The sequence below is a fragment of the Tursiops truncatus genome, chromosome 5, assembly GCF_011762595.2.
Source record: "Tursiops truncatus isolate mTurTru1 chromosome 5, mTurTru1.mat.Y, whole genome shotgun sequence".
Classification (NCBI taxonomy): domain Eukaryota; kingdom Metazoa; phylum Chordata; class Mammalia; order Artiodactyla; family Delphinidae; genus Tursiops; species Tursiops truncatus.
In genome coordinates, this window is record NC_047038.1 from 5,700,083 (window position 1) to 5,718,872 (window position 18,790).

The 18,790-nt window shown below is 41.0% G+C and overlaps 1 protein-coding gene and 1 long non-coding RNA gene across 6 annotated transcripts in view; one reads left to right on the plus strand and one right to left on the minus strand.

Annotated features, from left to right (window-relative positions):
• The window catches only part of SLC7A11 (solute carrier family 7 member 11), a 103,864-nt gene that overhangs the window by 70,471 nt on the left and 14,603 nt on the right, over positions 1-18,790 (plus strand). For 3 of the 4 annotated variants that reach the window (XM_073804831.1, XM_073804830.1, XM_019927945.3), the window contains 5 exons: positions 7,658-7,781; positions 9,659-9,762; positions 10,517-10,613; positions 12,183-12,332; positions 13,574-13,751. In XM_073804831.1, coding sequence (XP_073660932.1) covers positions 7,658-7,781; positions 9,659-9,762; positions 10,517-10,613; positions 12,183-12,332; positions 13,574-13,751 — 653 coding nt within the window. The remainder of the gene's footprint in view (positions 1-7,657; positions 7,782-9,658; positions 9,763-10,516; positions 10,614-12,182; positions 12,333-13,573; positions 13,752-18,790) is intronic. The other variant, XM_073804832.1, reaches the window with a different exon arrangement.
• LOC109548778 (uncharacterized) lies at positions 1,266-5,792 on the minus strand. Of its 2 annotated transcripts, none has more exons than XR_002174927.2 (2): positions 5,668-5,792; positions 1,266-1,644 (listed from the first exon to the last, which is right to left on the minus strand). It is a non-coding gene; the product is annotated as an uncharacterized lncRNA (long non-coding RNA). The 2 variants fall into 2 exon arrangements; XR_012331859.1 differs by lacking the exon at positions 5,668-5,792 and adding an exon at positions 5,463-5,484.

The following is an 18,790-nucleotide window of genomic DNA, read 5'->3' on the forward strand; positions in this document are numbered from 1 at the left end:
GAACAATGGGGTCTATGTTTGCTCTGTTTCTGGGAACTTGGAATAATAGAATTTTCACTGTTCTAACTTTAGCCAATGTAAGTGTTTCAATTGGATCTCCTTTGGGACATTATTTTAAAGACTTTATATCTTATACTGGTCTCTTACGAAACAAAAAAATATGAGATAAAAATGAATGAGGACCCATTTAGTCTCATAAAAACTAATTCACTGAGATCTACAAAAAGTCTTGATATAATGAGGCCCTTCATTCTTTTATTAGTTAGGGTAGTGCCAGCTGCTCCAACAAGCAAACCACAAATTTTCAATGGCTTTAAACAATCGAAAGTTTAGTTTTTAGATCATGTTACAGTCCACTGTTGGTGTCCCTGTCTGAGCGGTAGACTTTCTTCCTCATGTTGATTCTGTGGCCCAGATTCCTTCCACATTGTGGCTTTGCCTCTCTATAGATCCTCTATACAACTAGAGAAAGGGTTGGGGGCAGACAAGGCAACCCACTTCTTAACCACCTTGGCCTAAAACTGCCACATCAGTTGACACATAAGGATGAGTCACACTCCCACCTAGATACCAGAGAGTCTGGAAAATGTGGTCTATCTGGGTAGCTTCTTCTCAGGAATGACTGATACTTTGGAAAGAGGAGCACAAAACTGTGGTGAGTACTTCATTCTCTCAGCCATGCATCTCTGAATCTCAGGAACTCAGTTATAAAAAAAAAAAAGGTTCACTGAGTTGTTGCATCACCTTAGAGTACTTTAGACAAAATCCTGAGGGAAATAACATTTAAAAAAGTATACTATAAAAACAATATAACAAAAATAAGAGCTGGGTCTTCCCTGATGGCGCAGTGGTTCAGAGTCCGCCTGCCAGTGCAGGGGACACGGGTTCGTGTCCCGGTGCAGGAAGATCCCACATGCCGCGGAGCGGCTAGGCCCGTGAGCCATGGCCACTGAGCCTGCAAGTCTGGAGCCTGTGCTCCGCAACGGGAGAGGCCACAACAGTGAGAGGCCTGCGTACTAAAAAAAAAAAAAAAAAAAAAAAATACGAGCTGAACATTAGTATGAAATGTAATTTATTGTTATTAAAATATTTTGTTTTCTTAGTTATTTACTTGCTAACATTTTATCAAAAACCAATTTTGTTTCTATGTTTGCGCACTCAAACTTGCCTACTAATTTCTTTACGTTCATCCATGATAAATATGGATAACTGTAATATATCTGGACGACACACTCTAAATCTTGAGAAAATGAGAACAAATGAGATGCAGACAATGCAGATTTTTTATTGGTTTGAAATTCAAGCAAATGAAAATTTACCCCCAAGCTCCATTTTGCTGAATAATTTTATTTAGGCAGGAATTTATTCTGCTAGTTGGATAAAAAAATAAAGTATTATTAGGGCTAAAAACGCTTAGACTCATGCTTCTGATTGCTTATGACCCTATGTTTCTGAATTATAAGTTTCCATTTCAGTTCATTTTTCTGCGTGGTTTTGCTGCACTTTTCTGTCTCCTTCATGCCTCTGTGTATGTTTTTTCCATGAGCCTCCTTCAGGCTGCAGTCTTTTAATCTGTGTCTGTTCATTTCTTACATCTCCCTACAGGTCCCTCTGTCTTCTCTTTTTGTTTATGGAGTTCTTCATCTGTGGACAATGGAGAATGGTGAGATTTAGATTAGACATCAGTGGTATTGAAATTTAAAGCATCTCAGTGAAAACACCTGTAGTCTTGCCGTGGTACCATAAGAAGCCGAGGGCAGGCGTTTAGTGCTTGAAATCAGTGGGATCACTGTGTACCTTTATGTGACAATCTGCTCGTCACATCACTGTGTTCAGCCTTGGCCCAGAAATTGTCATTAAGTTAGAACATGAACCATGGACCTTTAAGAATGTTTCTAAATAGGTTTATGGAATGTACTCTTCCTCTTGCTACATTTTCTTCTTTCAGTGACAACCCACACCTTCCCCCCCAACTTGCCGTGTCTCTTCAAGTGCATTTCTCTTACACTGTTATTCACAGTCCGGTTCCCACTCACAATGTGCAACTAGAGATACAGTGATAGCACTAAATGACAAGGGGGCAGAATCACCGATAACATACAAGGCAGTTCATAGGGTTCCAGTCATCTGTAATCTAATTGTTTCAAGTCTGGAAAACAATCAAGGACCCTTATTTGTAATTCAGTCCCTGCTAGAAATATCAGAAATCACATAGCCAGATAGTACAGTTTCATGCTTGCCGGGGGGGCAGGGGGGTGTCTCTGGAAAGTTTGAGATGAGCAAGAATCAGGGAAATTAGGTAAAAATGTATGGAAGAAAAAAATCACGTGAGTGAAAAATATAGATAGATTTTCTTTGAGATACACTAGTATTGATCTTTTGGATTGTAACACATGACTGAAGTTTGAGGAGTACAGTAAAATGAACAGCAGTGGTAATAAAGTAAACTGAATAATCCTGTAAAAATAAATTGGTAGAGCAAAAAGAGAGAAGTAAGAGGTACTTGAGTCACTTCTGGGTCAGATCTAGAGAAAAGCTTTCAAGGTCTCTACAGGGTCATTATAAAGAAAATGTTTTGGGTTTTTTTTTAACATCTTTATTGGGGTATAATTGCTTTACAATGGTGTATTAGTTTCTGCTTTATAACAAAGTGAATCAGTTATACATACACATATGTTCCCATATCTCTTCCCTCTTGCGTCTCCCTCCCTCCCACCCTCCCTATCCCACCCCTCCAGGCGGTCACAAAGCACCCACACGCACAAAGAGACAATGTGAAATAGGTATGATCCTAAAATAAATACTCAGAATCAAGAAATACTCATTTATAATTTTAAATACTTTATGTTGAGATGAATCATGGCTTTGTTTCAATTATATATAAACAGTTTACTAAAAAATTTTAAAGTTCTTTGAAAAACCCTGTTTTCTTTTTTATTTGCATCTCACATATTAAGAAGTTCGTCATTTTCTTGCCCTTCTTAATTCCTCTTTTCTCCCCTCCCTCTTTTTTCCTGAATGCAAAATACATGTGTTAACACATTAATGATTTTTAAATAGAAAATGTGAAGTATCAGGCACTTCTCTTAGAAGATTCCAGAACACACAAGAGAAGGTTTTAGCAGAACTGGCATCATGCCCAGTCCCACGGCTCAAAGACAATTTTAGATGCCCCAGGATCAATGGTTTCTGTGGTCTCCAGTGGATGTATCCACACCGGGGAATGTATGAAACTTATTTTGATTCACATAAACCTCAGAAGATTTTGCGCCAGTTATAAAACAATTTTAGGAATGTCCTAAATACAAGTGACTACAGAATTACTCGGATGGCCTGAATCTCAGAAATCCTTGCGACCTTCATGTGTCCTCAACTCTCTGAAGCTAGGTCTACTCATTCTGTTTTCATGGCAGGAGTCTTTTTAGCCAACATAAAGCACTGGAAACAATGATCATTGCTGATGCTCTACCACGGAGTTGCAAAGTATATTAAAAATGCCTCCCGTGCTCCATCATTTGCAAGATTATTTGTGATGACTATTAAGTGCATAGTAAAATGTACTATGTGTCACGTTGTAACCATCAGCCTTCTGATATTTGTATCATGTGTATAAAATAGAGGACATGTTTGTCAGCATGTGAGGATCCTAGGAATTTTGTACCTAGAGTTAAAGTAGGCACAAAACAGCCATGATATCACGGACAAGATATTTCAGGAATGTGGGACTTAGCGATGGAGGATCTGAATTCAAGACCCAGCTTTCTCACTTACTACTTTTGCGACCTTGGCCAGTCACTTAACCTCTCTGAGCCTTGGTTCCATTGTTTGAAGATGGTGGTATTACCTCCTATTTCAGTGGGTTGTTGTGGATTTTGTCATTTGTTCATATTCTATGTTATTCCACAAAGGACTTGAAATGAAATGTGTATATTTGGAGATAAAATGCGTTTGCCAGTGCTTTGTAGATTATACAAATATAAGCTACCTGCCGTTCCTATTGGGGCCATTTAAATTCCTGGGGAGCTCTGTCCTTAGAATGAGAGTGCTTCTAAGCAGATGTTCCAGAGACTTCCATCTAATAATTTCCAATAAACAAATATTTATCTATGTGTGACATAGACGGGTTACAGATGCCAATTTAAAATAAACCTGCAAGGAAAGAAGACCGTCCAAGACCTTTTGATTGAAAACCATTTGCAATTAATAAAAATATCAGATTCTCAGTTAGTGCTTATTTCTCATGAATACATAATTGAAAAGACTATAATGACAAAAAGCTCTTAAGGATTAAGTAACCTTTCCCAATACATTCGTGTCTTGTTAATCATAAAAAAATATATACACAACATTTGAGAAAGATTACAACTCATAGGTGTGAGTCATTTTTATTCAGCTTAAAGACAATGCTTCTGTTGCACTTAGAATTGGTGGACACCTCGCAATTACACAGGGGCTTTGAAATGTCAGTGGCCTACCAGTTCCTGTGATTCCTTTTATTATCATGTGCCATTTGCCTTAATCTTGGATTACGAACTGTGTTTATCTGCCCTCTGCATCTAAAGCCTCCAGAAAGATGGCTCTGGCTTGCCCTAATAGCTCTTATCAGCTCACCCAGTGGCCCTTAAGCGTTGCTGCTTGAAATCCAGGAGTTACCCACACAGTGCCAAGCCCTTCTGAACAAGTCAACTGATTTCCTCGGTGTAAATGATTGCTATTTATGCCAAGGCAGCCACAAACCCTTCTCCTTCCCTTTGTTAAGGTGAAATGGAACCTTAAGGACAGAAGCTACTGGCTGTCTGGCCACATCCTCTTCAGTTCCCGTGGCTTAGCTTTACCTAGGGTGGAATTACTGGGTTTGCTGTGAATTGCGGCAAGGTTAGACCCCTTTTCTCTTTTATCCTATATTTTAAGCTCCTTTGATTTTTTTTTCCCTCTAGTATCTATATACTAGGCTGATCTATCTATAGGCTATCTATAGGCTATATCTATAGGCTATCTATACTTGGCTGATAGTAAAACTGTTAATGATCTGTTTCATTTTGTCTGATAAGTATGCTTCCTTTTCCTCCTTTTCTATAACAGTTGTCTAGGGAAGTTTATTCAGTGTGCCTCTGTGGTTTTTTAAATTCAAAATAAACTAGTATTTCCAAAATACTGAAACTTTTGAAAACATTCACTTGACATTATAGTTCGTATCACACAGAAAAATTATGAAAATCATGGAATAAGTCTTTCCCCCTCCTTCATACTACACAAAACTGTATTTTCAGTGAATACATGAGGAATACAGCCTGGATAAGAGCTTTCCAATAAACATTATATTCAATAATTATAATTTCTCTGAAAAGTAATAGTTAAGAGTTTGAGGACCCGCATGCACGAGAGAGAATACACTTCAGTGGTTTAAATGCTTTGACTTCAGGGTAGCTGGATCCGCAGCTGAATTCTGGGTTTCCACTTACCAGCTGTGTATCCTTGAACAGTTCTTTAAACTCTCTAAGACTTCATTTCCTCGTATATAAAATGGTAATTGTGCTCCTAACTCACAGGATTTTCCAAGGACAAAATGAGGCAAATATGTAAAGTAGCTAATAAAAGGGTGGGTAGTAGCAGCATCTGCTGTTTTTTGTTATTGACAAGCTGAGGAAGAACAAAAGGAGAACTAACCTGGAAGTTTCAAATGTTTTAAAGGTCCCTTCTGCTAAAGTCAGTTTAGAAATCCTCCCTCAGAAAGACCATAATCTCTGGGCAGGAGACACAGGCTGCCTTGAAAGAGCTGGGCTGGGAGGCTAGATGCTATGCCGGCAGGGCCAACAGTCAAATTTCAGAGTGACTCCTCTGTGCTCTGTGACAGCATCATGTGACATGACAGTACTACCTGTCCCGGACAGGTTAGGTGACTTCACCGCACTGAACAGTAAATCACCTCACTTTTTATTAGCAGAACCTTTGCATTTCTTAATCCTACTCTTGGGAGGAGATCTCTAGAGAGTGTCTTCCTCCCTCTCTTTCTCTCTGCTTCTCTCCTCCATAGAAAGAACTCAGAACCCCATTTGGCGTGTTACAAGAGCTGAAGGATTCGAGTTTCAAATATTGATAATACAGTGAGTGGTTGAGAAGCTGCCTTTATCTTTAATATGCCTTATGCCACTTACCCCTCTGTATTTAATTGGCCCAGTGATCTCCTTTGCTTACGTTTAGCGTTTATCAATCACAAGCAGCAATGCGTGGTACGGCATGAACAGAAAGTTCCACGGGACCCTCTTCACACTGGGGAAGGGGAACATCTGCTCCTTTTCTAGCAGGATGCCAGGATTTTAGAGGTCAATGTGTTTCCCCATCAAGGCTTAAGGCTTTGGGGACCAGGGGAAGTGTCGAGCTCCAAGCAGCATAATGAATGGCATTTGCTGGCTGGCTGGGTTTGCCTGTTCTCAACAGGGGATAGAGAATTCGGCGTAATGAGCTGGGACTTAGTGTGCTCAACACACCCAGCTTGGGGAGTGGGGCAGGCTGTGCCTTTCTTGTTCCTGGTTCGGACCTGTATTTTCATCTTGGAAGAAATTATAGGGAGGTCTTCATTAGTGGTACCCAGCAGGGTTAAGGCTCCCTGAAGGCTGATAAGCTCTATGGCTAAAAAAAAAAAAAACCCACAAACCCATCCGCCTTTGTGCAGGGAGCCGAAGGTTTAAGTTGCTTGAACTGGAAACAGTCTGAAGAGGTGATTATGTTAAGCAAGTAATGTGTATCGGTAACATGGAGTCAAATTATGAGGGTCAGTAACTTCCTGGCTTTCCCAGTGCGTTAAATGAAGACATAACGTTGTGTTTGCGCCGGCTGCTTCCTGATGCCGCGTGGTGTCAGCACCGTCCGGTCCTATGTACTTCACAGCATGTCACCTCTAACTTCATGGGATTATCTGTGCTCTTGCTTTAATAGATACTCATGATCTTGAGCTCCCTTTGAACTCACAGCAGGGCAGTGCAAAGGTGTTATTGGGAACACTTCTGGGCTTTTTGTGTTATGTACAAAGTTATTATTACTGTCATTTAGAAAGGTAGATATATGTTGCTGGCATGCTTCCAAAAGTGTACACGTATTTGATGGCAAGGGGAATTACTGAAGGGGAAGACACTGAATGCGAAAGATCTTTTGGGAAACTAGTATTAGAAAGGTGTCAAGGCAAGTGAATCAGGATTTGAAAGGCATATATATAGGACAGTGGATCTCAAAGCGTGGTCCCCTGGCCAGCAGCATCAGAATTACCCAGGAACTTGCGAAAGATGCAAATCCGCCTGAATCAGAAACTCCTGAGGTGGGCTCAGCAATCAGTCTCTGTTTTAACAAGCCTTCCGGGTGATACGTGCTCAAGTGTGTGAAACCCTGCCGTAGGATCTATGGAGCACAAGGATCGGACAGACCCACATGTTCTGGGGTAGAGCAGTAGGCAAGACAAATGTACCTCCCCTGATGGACTTTATTAAATTACAAAGGAATATGTGGTACTTCACCCTGATGAAATGTTTAGACATACCCAACAGAGCCTGTAGTTAGCCATATACCATGTTGTTCTTTGTTTGAATGAGCCTGTTATCTTCTTTGCTTGCAGAGAAATGACTAACAAAAGATGACTGATCAGTGATTCCTTTGTGCATTTCAGAACCATCCCCCTTGCGATATGTATATCCATGGCCGTCGTCACCATTGGCTACGTGCTAACAAATGTGGCCTACTTTACGACCATTAGTGCCGAGGAGCTGTTGCTTTCAGAGGCCGTGGCAGTGGTAAGTCTAAGTTGGGAAAATGCCAGTTTGAATTTAGGTTAATGAAATGATGCAATTTTATAGTAGTTCCCTCCAGCAGAAAGTGTTTTGAAATCCAGTAATTCTTTTTTAACTGAATGATAACGAATATTGTAAAAATTTAGAACATACCTTAGCATAGTCCATTTAACTGATACAGCTACACTCCTATATGATTTCTCTGTACTGTTAATTTCATGTAAAACATTTCCACATATGCCTGCTTGAAAACATATTTCCACACATACATGTTGAATAGAAGTCATGATTCTTCCAACATGTCTTTAAAGACAGGCGGGCAGTTACTGAGTTTAAATGAATGCATTTTGGGGTATGCAAATGGCAATTGATTCTGTACTCCTCCCTGTTTAGACGCTTTTCAAATGCTAACTTAAAATCTTTTTCCCAAAGTACCACTTTAGAATTTCCAAATGGACCACATAACATTTTTTTCCTAGTATATATATATCATTTTGAATACAAGTTCTAGGATATTATTAATTTGAGGAAATGCTGAGTTATTCAAAGTTAAACAGATGTCATTGCTATAGTACTTCTCAGAATATTAGAGAAGCTAATGTGCATTTTAACTTCCTGAGATGCGGATACTCATAATTTTACAGCATTTTCCAAAATTTATTTGACTTCAGGGGCATCTTTTGCTTTCAAAGGTCATGTTATGGGACTGCTATTCTGTGACACAGACTTTTTGGTATAAAAACTTAGCTAGTAAGAGGGCACTCATTCATGACCTTGTAACAATGAAGGGTGAAAAAAAAAAGAACTTCCCATCACTAGATGTCAGTTCCTTTTAAAATAGTCACTATTAGGTCATATCAGAAACATCCACAGGGAACAAATTATCTCATTTCATGTGAACCTATGTACGAGTTCACTGTATTAAAAAAGACTCTGTCCACTGCGGTAACTTCTACCAGACAACCAAATGCAAGAGCTTCCTGATGTCAGGTCGTCATCTCATCTTACTAGACAAAGGGCAGCACTTAAGTCTTTGAGCGTAATGTGGTCCATTAATTACATAGCACCGACTGCATCAAGGACAAGTAAAGAATCCCACATTTTTTTTTTTTTTGGAAAATACATCCTTCATGAAAATTTGCAATGTTGCACATGCCATGCAACAAAAGGAAAGGTCAGAAGTTTTGTTTAACTTTTATATTTTCTGTAGCTTGGTTTCCTTGGACTCGTGTTGGTGTTCTAGCCTTTTAATAGGAAACTACAGAAGGAATTGGCAGATAACTGAGAGGGCGGGATGGACTTCGTAAACAGAGATTCAGCTGATGTGATTATTCTGGGCAAAAGATTTTCAGAACTGTTCATATCCATAATATATATGATTAAGTCCTCAATTATTTTTTGCCACGCTTTTAAGTCATAACAGTGGGATTGGTATATGAAACAGGTATCTGCAACACTTCTCAGTGTACCTTTGTACTTCGCTATAAAAATGTGGCTTTCCAGATGAGAGACAAGGTATTCTACAGAAGGATTTCTGTCTCTAAAAGGAGAACTTCTGTACTGAGTTTTTTTTTTATTTACCAGAGTCAGAGACACTAGATATCATAGTTGCTAAAGATTTGATCCATGGATCATCGCTCTTTGGAAGTAGAGGGAAGGTGCTTGTTTAGACTATTGCCCATAATTCTGCAACAAGCAGGGACATGGTATTTGATTATTATTCTAAGAGGTTAGTCTGACCCTAACCCAAAACAAGGATTATAAAACACACACAGATCACCAGGTAAACAGAAAGTCATAGAGCGAGTTTGGCCTAAATTGTTTCATTTTATTCCACTTTCTGCCAGAGCATTAATTTGCTTCCTTCTGTCTTTCACTAGACTTTTTCTGAGCGGCTCCTGGGAAATTTCTCAGTAGCAGTTCCAATCTTTGTTGCCCTCTCCTGCTTTGGTTCCATGAATGGTGGTGTGTTTGCTGTCTCCAGGTGAGTGAGTTCAAGCATTTCTAGAAATGCATTTGTGTGTCTGAGATGGGATGTGATGAGGACAACTTTAAAAAGAAAAGAAATAGTGCCTCTAAACCTGCTGTTTTTAAAGGGAAACGCAAGATTGAAATCTTTCTCCAAGTGTCAACAGCGTGTTCTATTCTGTCCATTAGAGGGCACTGTTTGTCTACTCATAGCCTACTCTGAAGCCAGGGATGAAGGGTTTTTTTTTTTGTTGTTTTAACGTTATGTCTACAGAGTTTAACAACAACATTTTATTTCTGGCAATAAAATCTTTTGTTTCTCTAAAGGTGACAAGCAAAAAAGTAAAGTAAGAGACACCAGACATCACCATACCACCATCTGTATCCCTTTTGTTTGATGCAGAAGTCCCTTTTGTTTTAATTTGATGAAAACCCAGTCAGATAAATGTAAATGGGGTGTGTGTGTGTGTGTGTGTGTGTGTGTGTGTGTGTGTGTGTTGAGTTGCACTGGATTGATAACACACGAGCAGTATTAGAAATCTAGAACGAAATTCACCACCAGCTATTTATATGTGGGGTGAGTTATGCTGAGTCAGATGTTGCTACTGTTTCTCCTCAAAGGAAAGTAACATTTTGGCAGATTTTATAAAATTCGAAGTAATCACCTAAGAAATGTCAAACCATTTGGTATGAAGAAGATGCAAGTTTTCTCTTCGATTTCTGGATTTTTTCCATTGGAGATGATTAATTATGCATTTTTCTCCTGTCAGGTTATTCTATGTTGCATCTCGGGAGGGTCACCTTCCGGAAATTCTCTCCATGATTCACATCCGCAAGCACACTCCTCTGCCAGCTGTTATTGTTTTGGTAATGCATAGTAACATGTGTCTCTAGATGTAACCTCAAAGAACAGCTTAGCAAAGAGGATTCCAAACTTGACTTCAGCTCGTGCTTTCTGTTCTCATTCATCGCTAAAGTGCTCTATGTGTATCCTGGTGGATTTGCAGAGGCAGAATATTTTCCATCGCTTCCCTTCATCCAGTATATCTGATGCATATTTGATGCTTTGGAGCAATAACACGTCCCTTCTTTTTCATCTTTGTAGAAATCTGTGAGATCAAAGGGAAATGATTGCCTGGGCTCCTGTCACCGACAGAGAGCCTCGCAGAAAAGGAGGTCGAGGAATAAGTCCCAATTCTACTTATTGAAAGTGGAGCTAAAAACTACAGTCCCCAAACGCCCAGATGTCTCATCAGAGGCCCCTTATCATGAAATGCATACAAAGTTATAGAAAAAGTGGACAGAATCCTAGACAGTGCAGGGATTCTGTGCTTGAAAGTGAGAATTTTGAGAGCACCCCTAAATGGGAGAAATAAAAGCACCAAAACTTAAATTTGAGCTGTACGATTCTTTATGCAGAGAAAAGTATTTGTGAAACACGGGATATGAAAGACTGTGTAAGGTGTAGAAGGCCTCAGATCCCCATTGGCAATGTTATATTCCTTTTTACTTGCTATTTTTTCCCAATAACGTTTCCAAAACCCAAAAACATTTCCCAGAAATGTTTCCCGGTAACATTTGTTCCCAATCTCCTGCTGTCAGGCGCACCACAGAATGCACTGAACACTTTCGTACCCCCATCTCCACCCCCCATGGGTTTCATTTGTTTCAAAATGTTTCCTTGAAATTTCTTTGTAAAGGCCGGTGGGCGGGTGGGGTACTCTGTGGATTCTGGAAATGTACTTCACTTGTGGGAACAGAATGTATTATTTTGTGGGAACAGAATATATTATTGGTGAAGAGGGCTTTCATTGTAAGCCTGCGTTATCAGTCATGCTGTCCTTGGTCTGTGCAGCTGTAGAGACTTGCTATGCTGAACTCTGTGCTCCATTCTTTTCTGCGGTCTTGAGGGTCACATGTGGCAAGCACCCAGGGAGAGGAAGCGTGGAGGAGGGAAAGGTCAACGTTCTGCACTCAGGAGAGGACACAGTCTCTAGAGGTGGCTGTCTTTCCTGTGTATGCATAGCCAGGGGCTCATCAGACACCATTCGCAGAGCTTTCTGCAAATGTGTGTATTGGATGCGCTTTTGACTTTTATCGTTAGTTATTTACCGACCATCTCAGTCTCTGGGTCTTTAAATTTTGAGTCATCGAGTGTCCTGTGTTTTGCTCTTTGAAAGCACGTTCTCTTAACTCAAATGAAAAACAGCTAAAAATAATGCGTCCATGTGTGTGTGTAAAGAGAGAGTAGAAAAGCTGGATGTATAGCTAGGAGGTTAGTTGACTATAGGTGTTAAGCGCAATGGTCGTTTATCAGTAGAAAGAATCGTTTGGAAAAGATAATAATAACGTGCAGTGATGATATTGCTTGTTATCACGTGTGTTCTCTTTTAACTCACTGTGCATGGTTTTTCTCTCCCTCCCCCACCCCCCCAGCACCCTTTGACGATGGTAATGCTCTTCTCTGGGGACCTCTACAGTCTTTTGAATTTCCTCAGTTTTGCCAGATGGCTTTTTATTGGGCTGGCGGTTGCCGGGCTGATTTATCTTCGATACAAACGCCCAGATATGCATCGTCCTTTCAAGGTAACCTCCGCGATCTTGATGGGTTTACATAAATCTTCCTCCTAATGCCTGGTCCTCCCTTTGTCATAAGTTGATGATGAAGAGCTTGGGCAGGGGGGCAGAATCCTCTGGAATAAAATGTTTAACCCTTGCAGGTCATGCCTTCATATGGGATTTATTTTACTTTGAAAAAATAGTTCATCAGCTCATTTGTGATGTACCGAACTTTGTAGGTCACATGGTTGAAAAGTGGGGATATTAATATACAATGTTTGTTATATTGATTTTTCATGAATGTGTCTAATGACCTGATATGTTCAAAATATAGACTGCTTCTTTTTTTTTATGCTGAATAAGTTGTGGACAACCATACTCAGAGTGAGGCCGATATGTATGAAATCATCACTGATTCAAACTTTAAAAAGGATGCTGCTTTACAAAAAGGCATTTTAAGAGTTCTTAAATGTTATGACTTGTTTGATTGCCCCTTTTCTGCATTGTACACTCCAGAAGGAGTAGAAATGTGAAATACATAGGGAAAGTGAAGATGTGCGAATATACCACTTAATAGAATGTCCATTTACCATAGCTAAGTGTTTCCTTTTGGGAGGGCTGGCGCATATGCCTCTAGCCTTGAAAGTTCATGGACTGATTTGTCTTTACTATGTATTTGCTTTTAAGAAATAACACCGATCATGTTGTCCGTCATGTCGTCAGAATTTGTTTCTAATTATATTCATTGCCTAATGCCGGCAACATCTATATTAGTGGTTGAATAGGAGTTGGCCTGTTTTATCCCTGTCAGTTCTTATTGTGAATCTCCAACAGAAAATCGATATGCACTGAAAGGCTTTAACATGTAACAAGCAGCCCGTGCTCCTGGCTCTACATGAAAGTGGATTCTAATCATAATTATCAGAGAACCAATCTTTTACAATCAAAAACGTAACTCGTAAAACATAGTGCTTAACTAGTAAAATAGTTCAAACAGAACATCTCTAATGAAACACACTTATTTATCCTTAGATGTTGTTCTACCCAAAGTTTTTTGTGTTTTTTTTTAATTTAAAGGAGTGTGTTTAATATAGTCTCTGTGCCCCATGCAAGAGATTTCGGTACGAAGGTGTGGTAGGATGGTGCCTGTCGCTTGGTCACGTGATCAAGGTGTATCACCTGATCACATGACTGATGTGCTCATCTTGAATCCACCTTCTGTCTCTTGAACCACCCTTGAAGTGATTTTCTTCTGTGCTGTGTTCCAGGTGCCGCTCTTCATCCCGGCTTTGTTTTCCTTCACGTGTCTCTTCATGGTCGCCCTTTCCCTTTATTCAGACCCATTTAGTACAGGGATTGGCTTCATCATCACTCTGACCGCGGTCCCTGCCTACTATCTCTTTATTATATGGGACGAGAAACCCAGGTGGTTTAGAAGAATGTCAGGTAAGACTTTTAAGCAGTTTCGGGACCTTTTGAGAGACCGTGTTGTAGAAAACCCATCTATGTGTACCTATATAACATGCATGCATTAAAGTGTGAAAATGTAAGTGGGGAAATTGCTAGTTTGAATACATTACCGTATTCTAATGAGAACGGGTAGAAGAAAAGGCAGGAAGGATGTTGAGGGTAGAGCTGCTGAATCCTTTCAGGATATTGAGTTCCAGTTGCTTTAATCACTTCTTAGGAGAACAAATTTTTAGATAGAATTTTATCAGCAGTTCTGTAAACGACCTAATTGTTCTTCCGAATCCCTTACTAACTTAATTGTTTCTATCCTGGGTTGAACGTAGTTTATTGATTCTGTATGATAACATACTACTTAATGAGTGATATGAGATTTGGTGGGGGGTTAGGTAGAGCCTGCAAAGGGCTTAAATATCATTATTATAACACCACCCTATTGGTGAATCATGGAGGGTCATAAGAACAGCAAGAATGCTCATGAGGGGCCTTCCCCGGTGGTCCAGTGGTTAAGACTCAGCGTTCCGGGCTTCCCTGGTGGCGCAGTGGTTGAGAGTCCGCCTGCCGATGCAGGGGACACAGGTTCGTGCCCCGGTCCGGGAGGTTCCCACATGCCATGGAGCGGCTGGGCCTGTGAGCCATGGCCGCTGAGCCTGCGCGTCCAGAGCCTGTGCTCCACAACGGGAGAGGCCGCAATGGTGAGAGGCCCGCGTACCACAAAAAAAAAAAAAAATCAGTAGGTAGGAAGGGTGCTTAGGAACAGCCTCTGTCAAAAGCCTCACCCTCTGTCAGGGGCTCTGCCAGTGACGCTGTTTTCCTCACATCATCGTCTCATTCAATCCTCCCCAAGATCCACGTGTGAACTGGTTGATTTCTATACCCAGATGGGAAAACCAGGGTGCAGGGAGATGGAGAATTTAAGTGTATAGATTTTAAACCATTGAGCTGGGATTTGAACCCACGTATGCTGGACTTCAAATTCATGCTCTTTTTGGATTGGGTACCTGTGGGAAGAGAGAGAGGGAGAACTTTATCCAGAGGAGCAGATAGGTTCTTGCTGGTGAGGTTGGTGAGTTTAAAAATCCACTTTTTTTCTTTTCATTCATTTTAATTTACTTACTTTGCCATCATTAATTTTTTAAAGCCCAGTAAAATGTTCAGGGAAATTTCTGGTCAAATTATTAATAAATAATGTCAGTGTTACTAAAAATAAAAAACAAACAACTCTGTGTACATATTGCATCTCTAGTGTGCTGCACAAACTCATTTAGAAGCTGGTCATTTAACATAGACATCTGCATCGCTTCTCGGCCTTTTGGCTAAGATCAAGTGTAAAATAGACTTCTGCTAGTACTCTATTAGCTTTTAATTGGTGTTTGATATCTTTAGACCTTATACTATTATTTATACCTGCATTTTGTTTCCTAGCTGGCAACATTATTCCCAGAGGAAGTGTTACTATAAAAGTTAGGTTCTTCAAGGTTTACACAGGCACACAGATTGCCTAGCAGGGTATTTAATCTCTGTGTCTTGTTAGATCACACTGGTTTTCGGTAGAGTATTTTTAGTTACGTTTTATCTGTTGTAGGCAATACATAGAGAGCCTTTGCTGAAAAACAAATCCAAGTCTTGTTAAACAGTATGTACCATTAGGATTGCTCATTGCCAATGTTCAGGGTAGATTAGTACTCACCACTGTGGGGGGCGGGTCTGTGTCCATCTCAGATCCTGGCTAGAGACAATTAAAACCCCTGAATGCATGGAAAACCATGAGAATTTAGGAAGAAAGAGTGGGTAGCCCTAGAGTTGGACTACAGTGTGAGAGACCATGATGAAAGAACAAATTCCTGTTCTTGCGCACTTAGTAGGCATTTTGTCCTTCCTGTTTGCAGTCAGCCAACTCTAAAAATGCTTTCCTTCTGCTAACATGTGCCTATTTTCTTCCATTTCTTTGCCGGTACGTATCAACTACTGGTTTTCATGCCTGCTCCTTCTTTGATGTTTTTCCATGCTCATGTAGTTGTAAAGTTTTCAGTTATTTTTCTGTCTCCAATGGCGTTTTGCACATCTCCAAGGACTCTAAATGTAGCGTTAGCCATTCGTGAAAGTAGCAGCAAGTCGCAGCCCCATGATGGTTATTTGGTTCTCAACAACGCCATTGAGTCTTACCAGGGAGCGTGGCAATTCTGCCTGGACACTGCGATCATTGTAACCCTTTATCTTTATAGCTGCCTTTTGAGTGAGTTTGCGAAAAGAAACAATCCTCTGTAATTTTGTTTGATTTTCCACTTAGGCAGCATTCTTAAAGTAAAATAAAGAAAATTCATAATATTTATCGCGGCCGTAGCAAGTATTTTCCTAGCCTTTGGCCAAAACAAAACACTCATACACGGACACACAACACAGCAGAGTCCTGAGCCATCACCTCGCCTCTTCTCCCAATTGCCTCCTTGTTGTCAGGGAGAAACTCAGTGTAAACTTGGAGCCAGAGAGCCTCTGCTTGGAGCAGTGTGCAGAGTTAACACCAAATTGTTCTGCTGGGGAACATTCTTTAGCCTTGGTCTGATCACTTATTTTCACCCGAGTATACCTGAACAGATCCTCCCTGTGAAATGATAGTTTATCAAAATACATCTTACCAGGGGGCATCCCTTAAAAAAACACAGGGTCACCGAACAGCGTTCAGAAAACGGAGACAGGCTGCTGAGTTGAGATAGCCAGAGAACGTTCAGAACCCGAGAAGCTGAGCGTTTCAGAGACTTGATGAATTTCTCTGGCCACAGGATGCCAGCATTGAACCACGCTTCATTTGATAGCATTCCTGGGATGAAAAGAAAATGTGCTCTTAAGGGAATACTCGGATGTGCAGAGAGCTTTTTTCCCCCATCTGTGATGGAGTGCTTAATTCATCTGGGTCGATTTATTTATAGAAACACAAGCTTCTCACCCAAGGAAGAGGGGACAGATACCCCACCGACATACTCAAATTCATGGGGATGCTGGAGCCGGCAAACCCCAGCCAGGGCTCCCCGCAGCCGTTTTCCTCGGCCGCCTCTGTTTATCCGTCCAACCCCATCACAGCTGGGAGTGCGTGGGGTGACTGGAAGTTGGTCCCTCTGGCTCCGGGCGAGTTGGGGAGGACAGCTGTATTTAAACAAAATCTTTAGTGATAACGAATCATACTGGGCAGCACCACAGAATGACTGTTGTCCATCGTGGACAGATTTTGCAAAACCAGAATTCTAAAAGCATGGTCTGCATACAGTGTGTCGTGATCAGTTTGTGTATGATGCTCCACTGAAAGCTGCCGCAGGCATTTGACAGACTCTTCACGAAGACTGAGGTGCGATGTTTTACGAGAGTTAAGCTTGCCTGAATTTCTTACCAAACCATCTTCACTGTAAGGGTCAAATGGGGCCATGCACGTGAAAAGGTTTTGAAGGCTTTTCCAAAAAAAAAAGAAAAACGTAGACACTGCGGTTATGATTTCTGGGGAAGCTTGGTTTTGTGCTAATGTTTCATAGGCTTATTCCATTTTGGCTGTAGTTCCCACGCTTGTACCAGGTATGATTGGATAAATCAGATTTTGCAAGGGCAGTAGTTGTTTCAGTGGATTTCCAAAACAACGACTGAACATGGAAGACAAAGCTAAAAATATTTCCATTGCTATTTGGTCTTATAGCTTACATAAGTAAAAACACCAAATGCAGACTCAATGGCTCGACTTTATTTAAAGAAATATTGTCAGGGGGCTGATTATTCCCAAAGCCAGAGGCCCTACATGGGTAGGGATGTAGTTGGAGACCACATGCTCTGCAGCTTTTGGGGGCAAGCAGGAAGCTTCCTCAGAGGCTTACTTGGGTCCACTGAGCACCGCTCTGTGACCCCCATGGCTGTAGATGACCTGGTGGGAAAAGTTGGTAGGACTCCAAAAGCCACTCAGAGCCCAAATCAGTCACTCTGCTCAAACCTCCATCATGCTGAAAATTATTTAAATCTCGAGATCCCAAGAGAGGGCATAAGAAAGCCACACGAGGGACCGTCCACAGGGCTGACTGAGCGTGGAGGTATTACTGGGTGTGTAGAACGAGGAGAGAGGTTCTTTGGCCCCAAAAGTGCTACTGAATGGAAGATCCAAATGGAGCTTTCAGGAAGGAGAATGCCACACGAGCGGAGCAACAGGATCTCTTAAGTTGTTCTCCCTCTGTCTGGAACCCATGCAGTGTTGTGACATGGGTCAGTAAGATGTCTAAGAAAGCTGAGGGCTGCAGAATTACAGAGGCACACTTTTGGAAAAGGCTTTCATTTGGGGCATGGAGGAGTAGATGCTGCATTAAAAAAAAAAAAAAATCTCCGTAGACAACTGCATAAATAGTCACACACACGCGTGCGCGCGCGCACACACTCAAGAACGGCCGTCGTTATGGAGACTAGTTCGAGTAGCGACTGCAGGACTTCTCCGGAGAGGAAGGGCTGCAGAGCATGTCACCTTCACCCCACCGCTTTGCAGTTGACCATGGCAGAATTCTTGTTATTTAAAGCTATCAGTTAGTCCTAGCTCCATCTCTGCCTGCAAAAGACACATCGCCCTTGCTATTGACTGATATCTACTTTTACACAGTCTATTTTTCTAGGATAATTCTATCATTTCCCTTTTCTGTAAACATGAACTTCAGTTGCTCTTGAGCACTCCCTTGTGCTCCATGTAGATCTCAATGTCAGGAGTGGGCTGGGACAGAATAGAATTCATTCGAGAAACGTTTACATAGAGTTTATCATTTGCAAGAATGACGCTGGACCCTTTGTAGTGAATGTATATTATAAAAATCAGTGTGCTGAGGAAAACAACTTGGGAACACTGTTAGCAAATAAAGGATGAAAAAACGTGCCTTTTTTAGTGTCATTAAATATTGCTGGGAAGGGACTCTTACAGGTGACAAGTCATAAAAGAGGAGAAAGATGGCCTGTCTGGATGAGAGACGATGTGGCTCTGAAAACCATCAAGACAATAGGCACCAGGG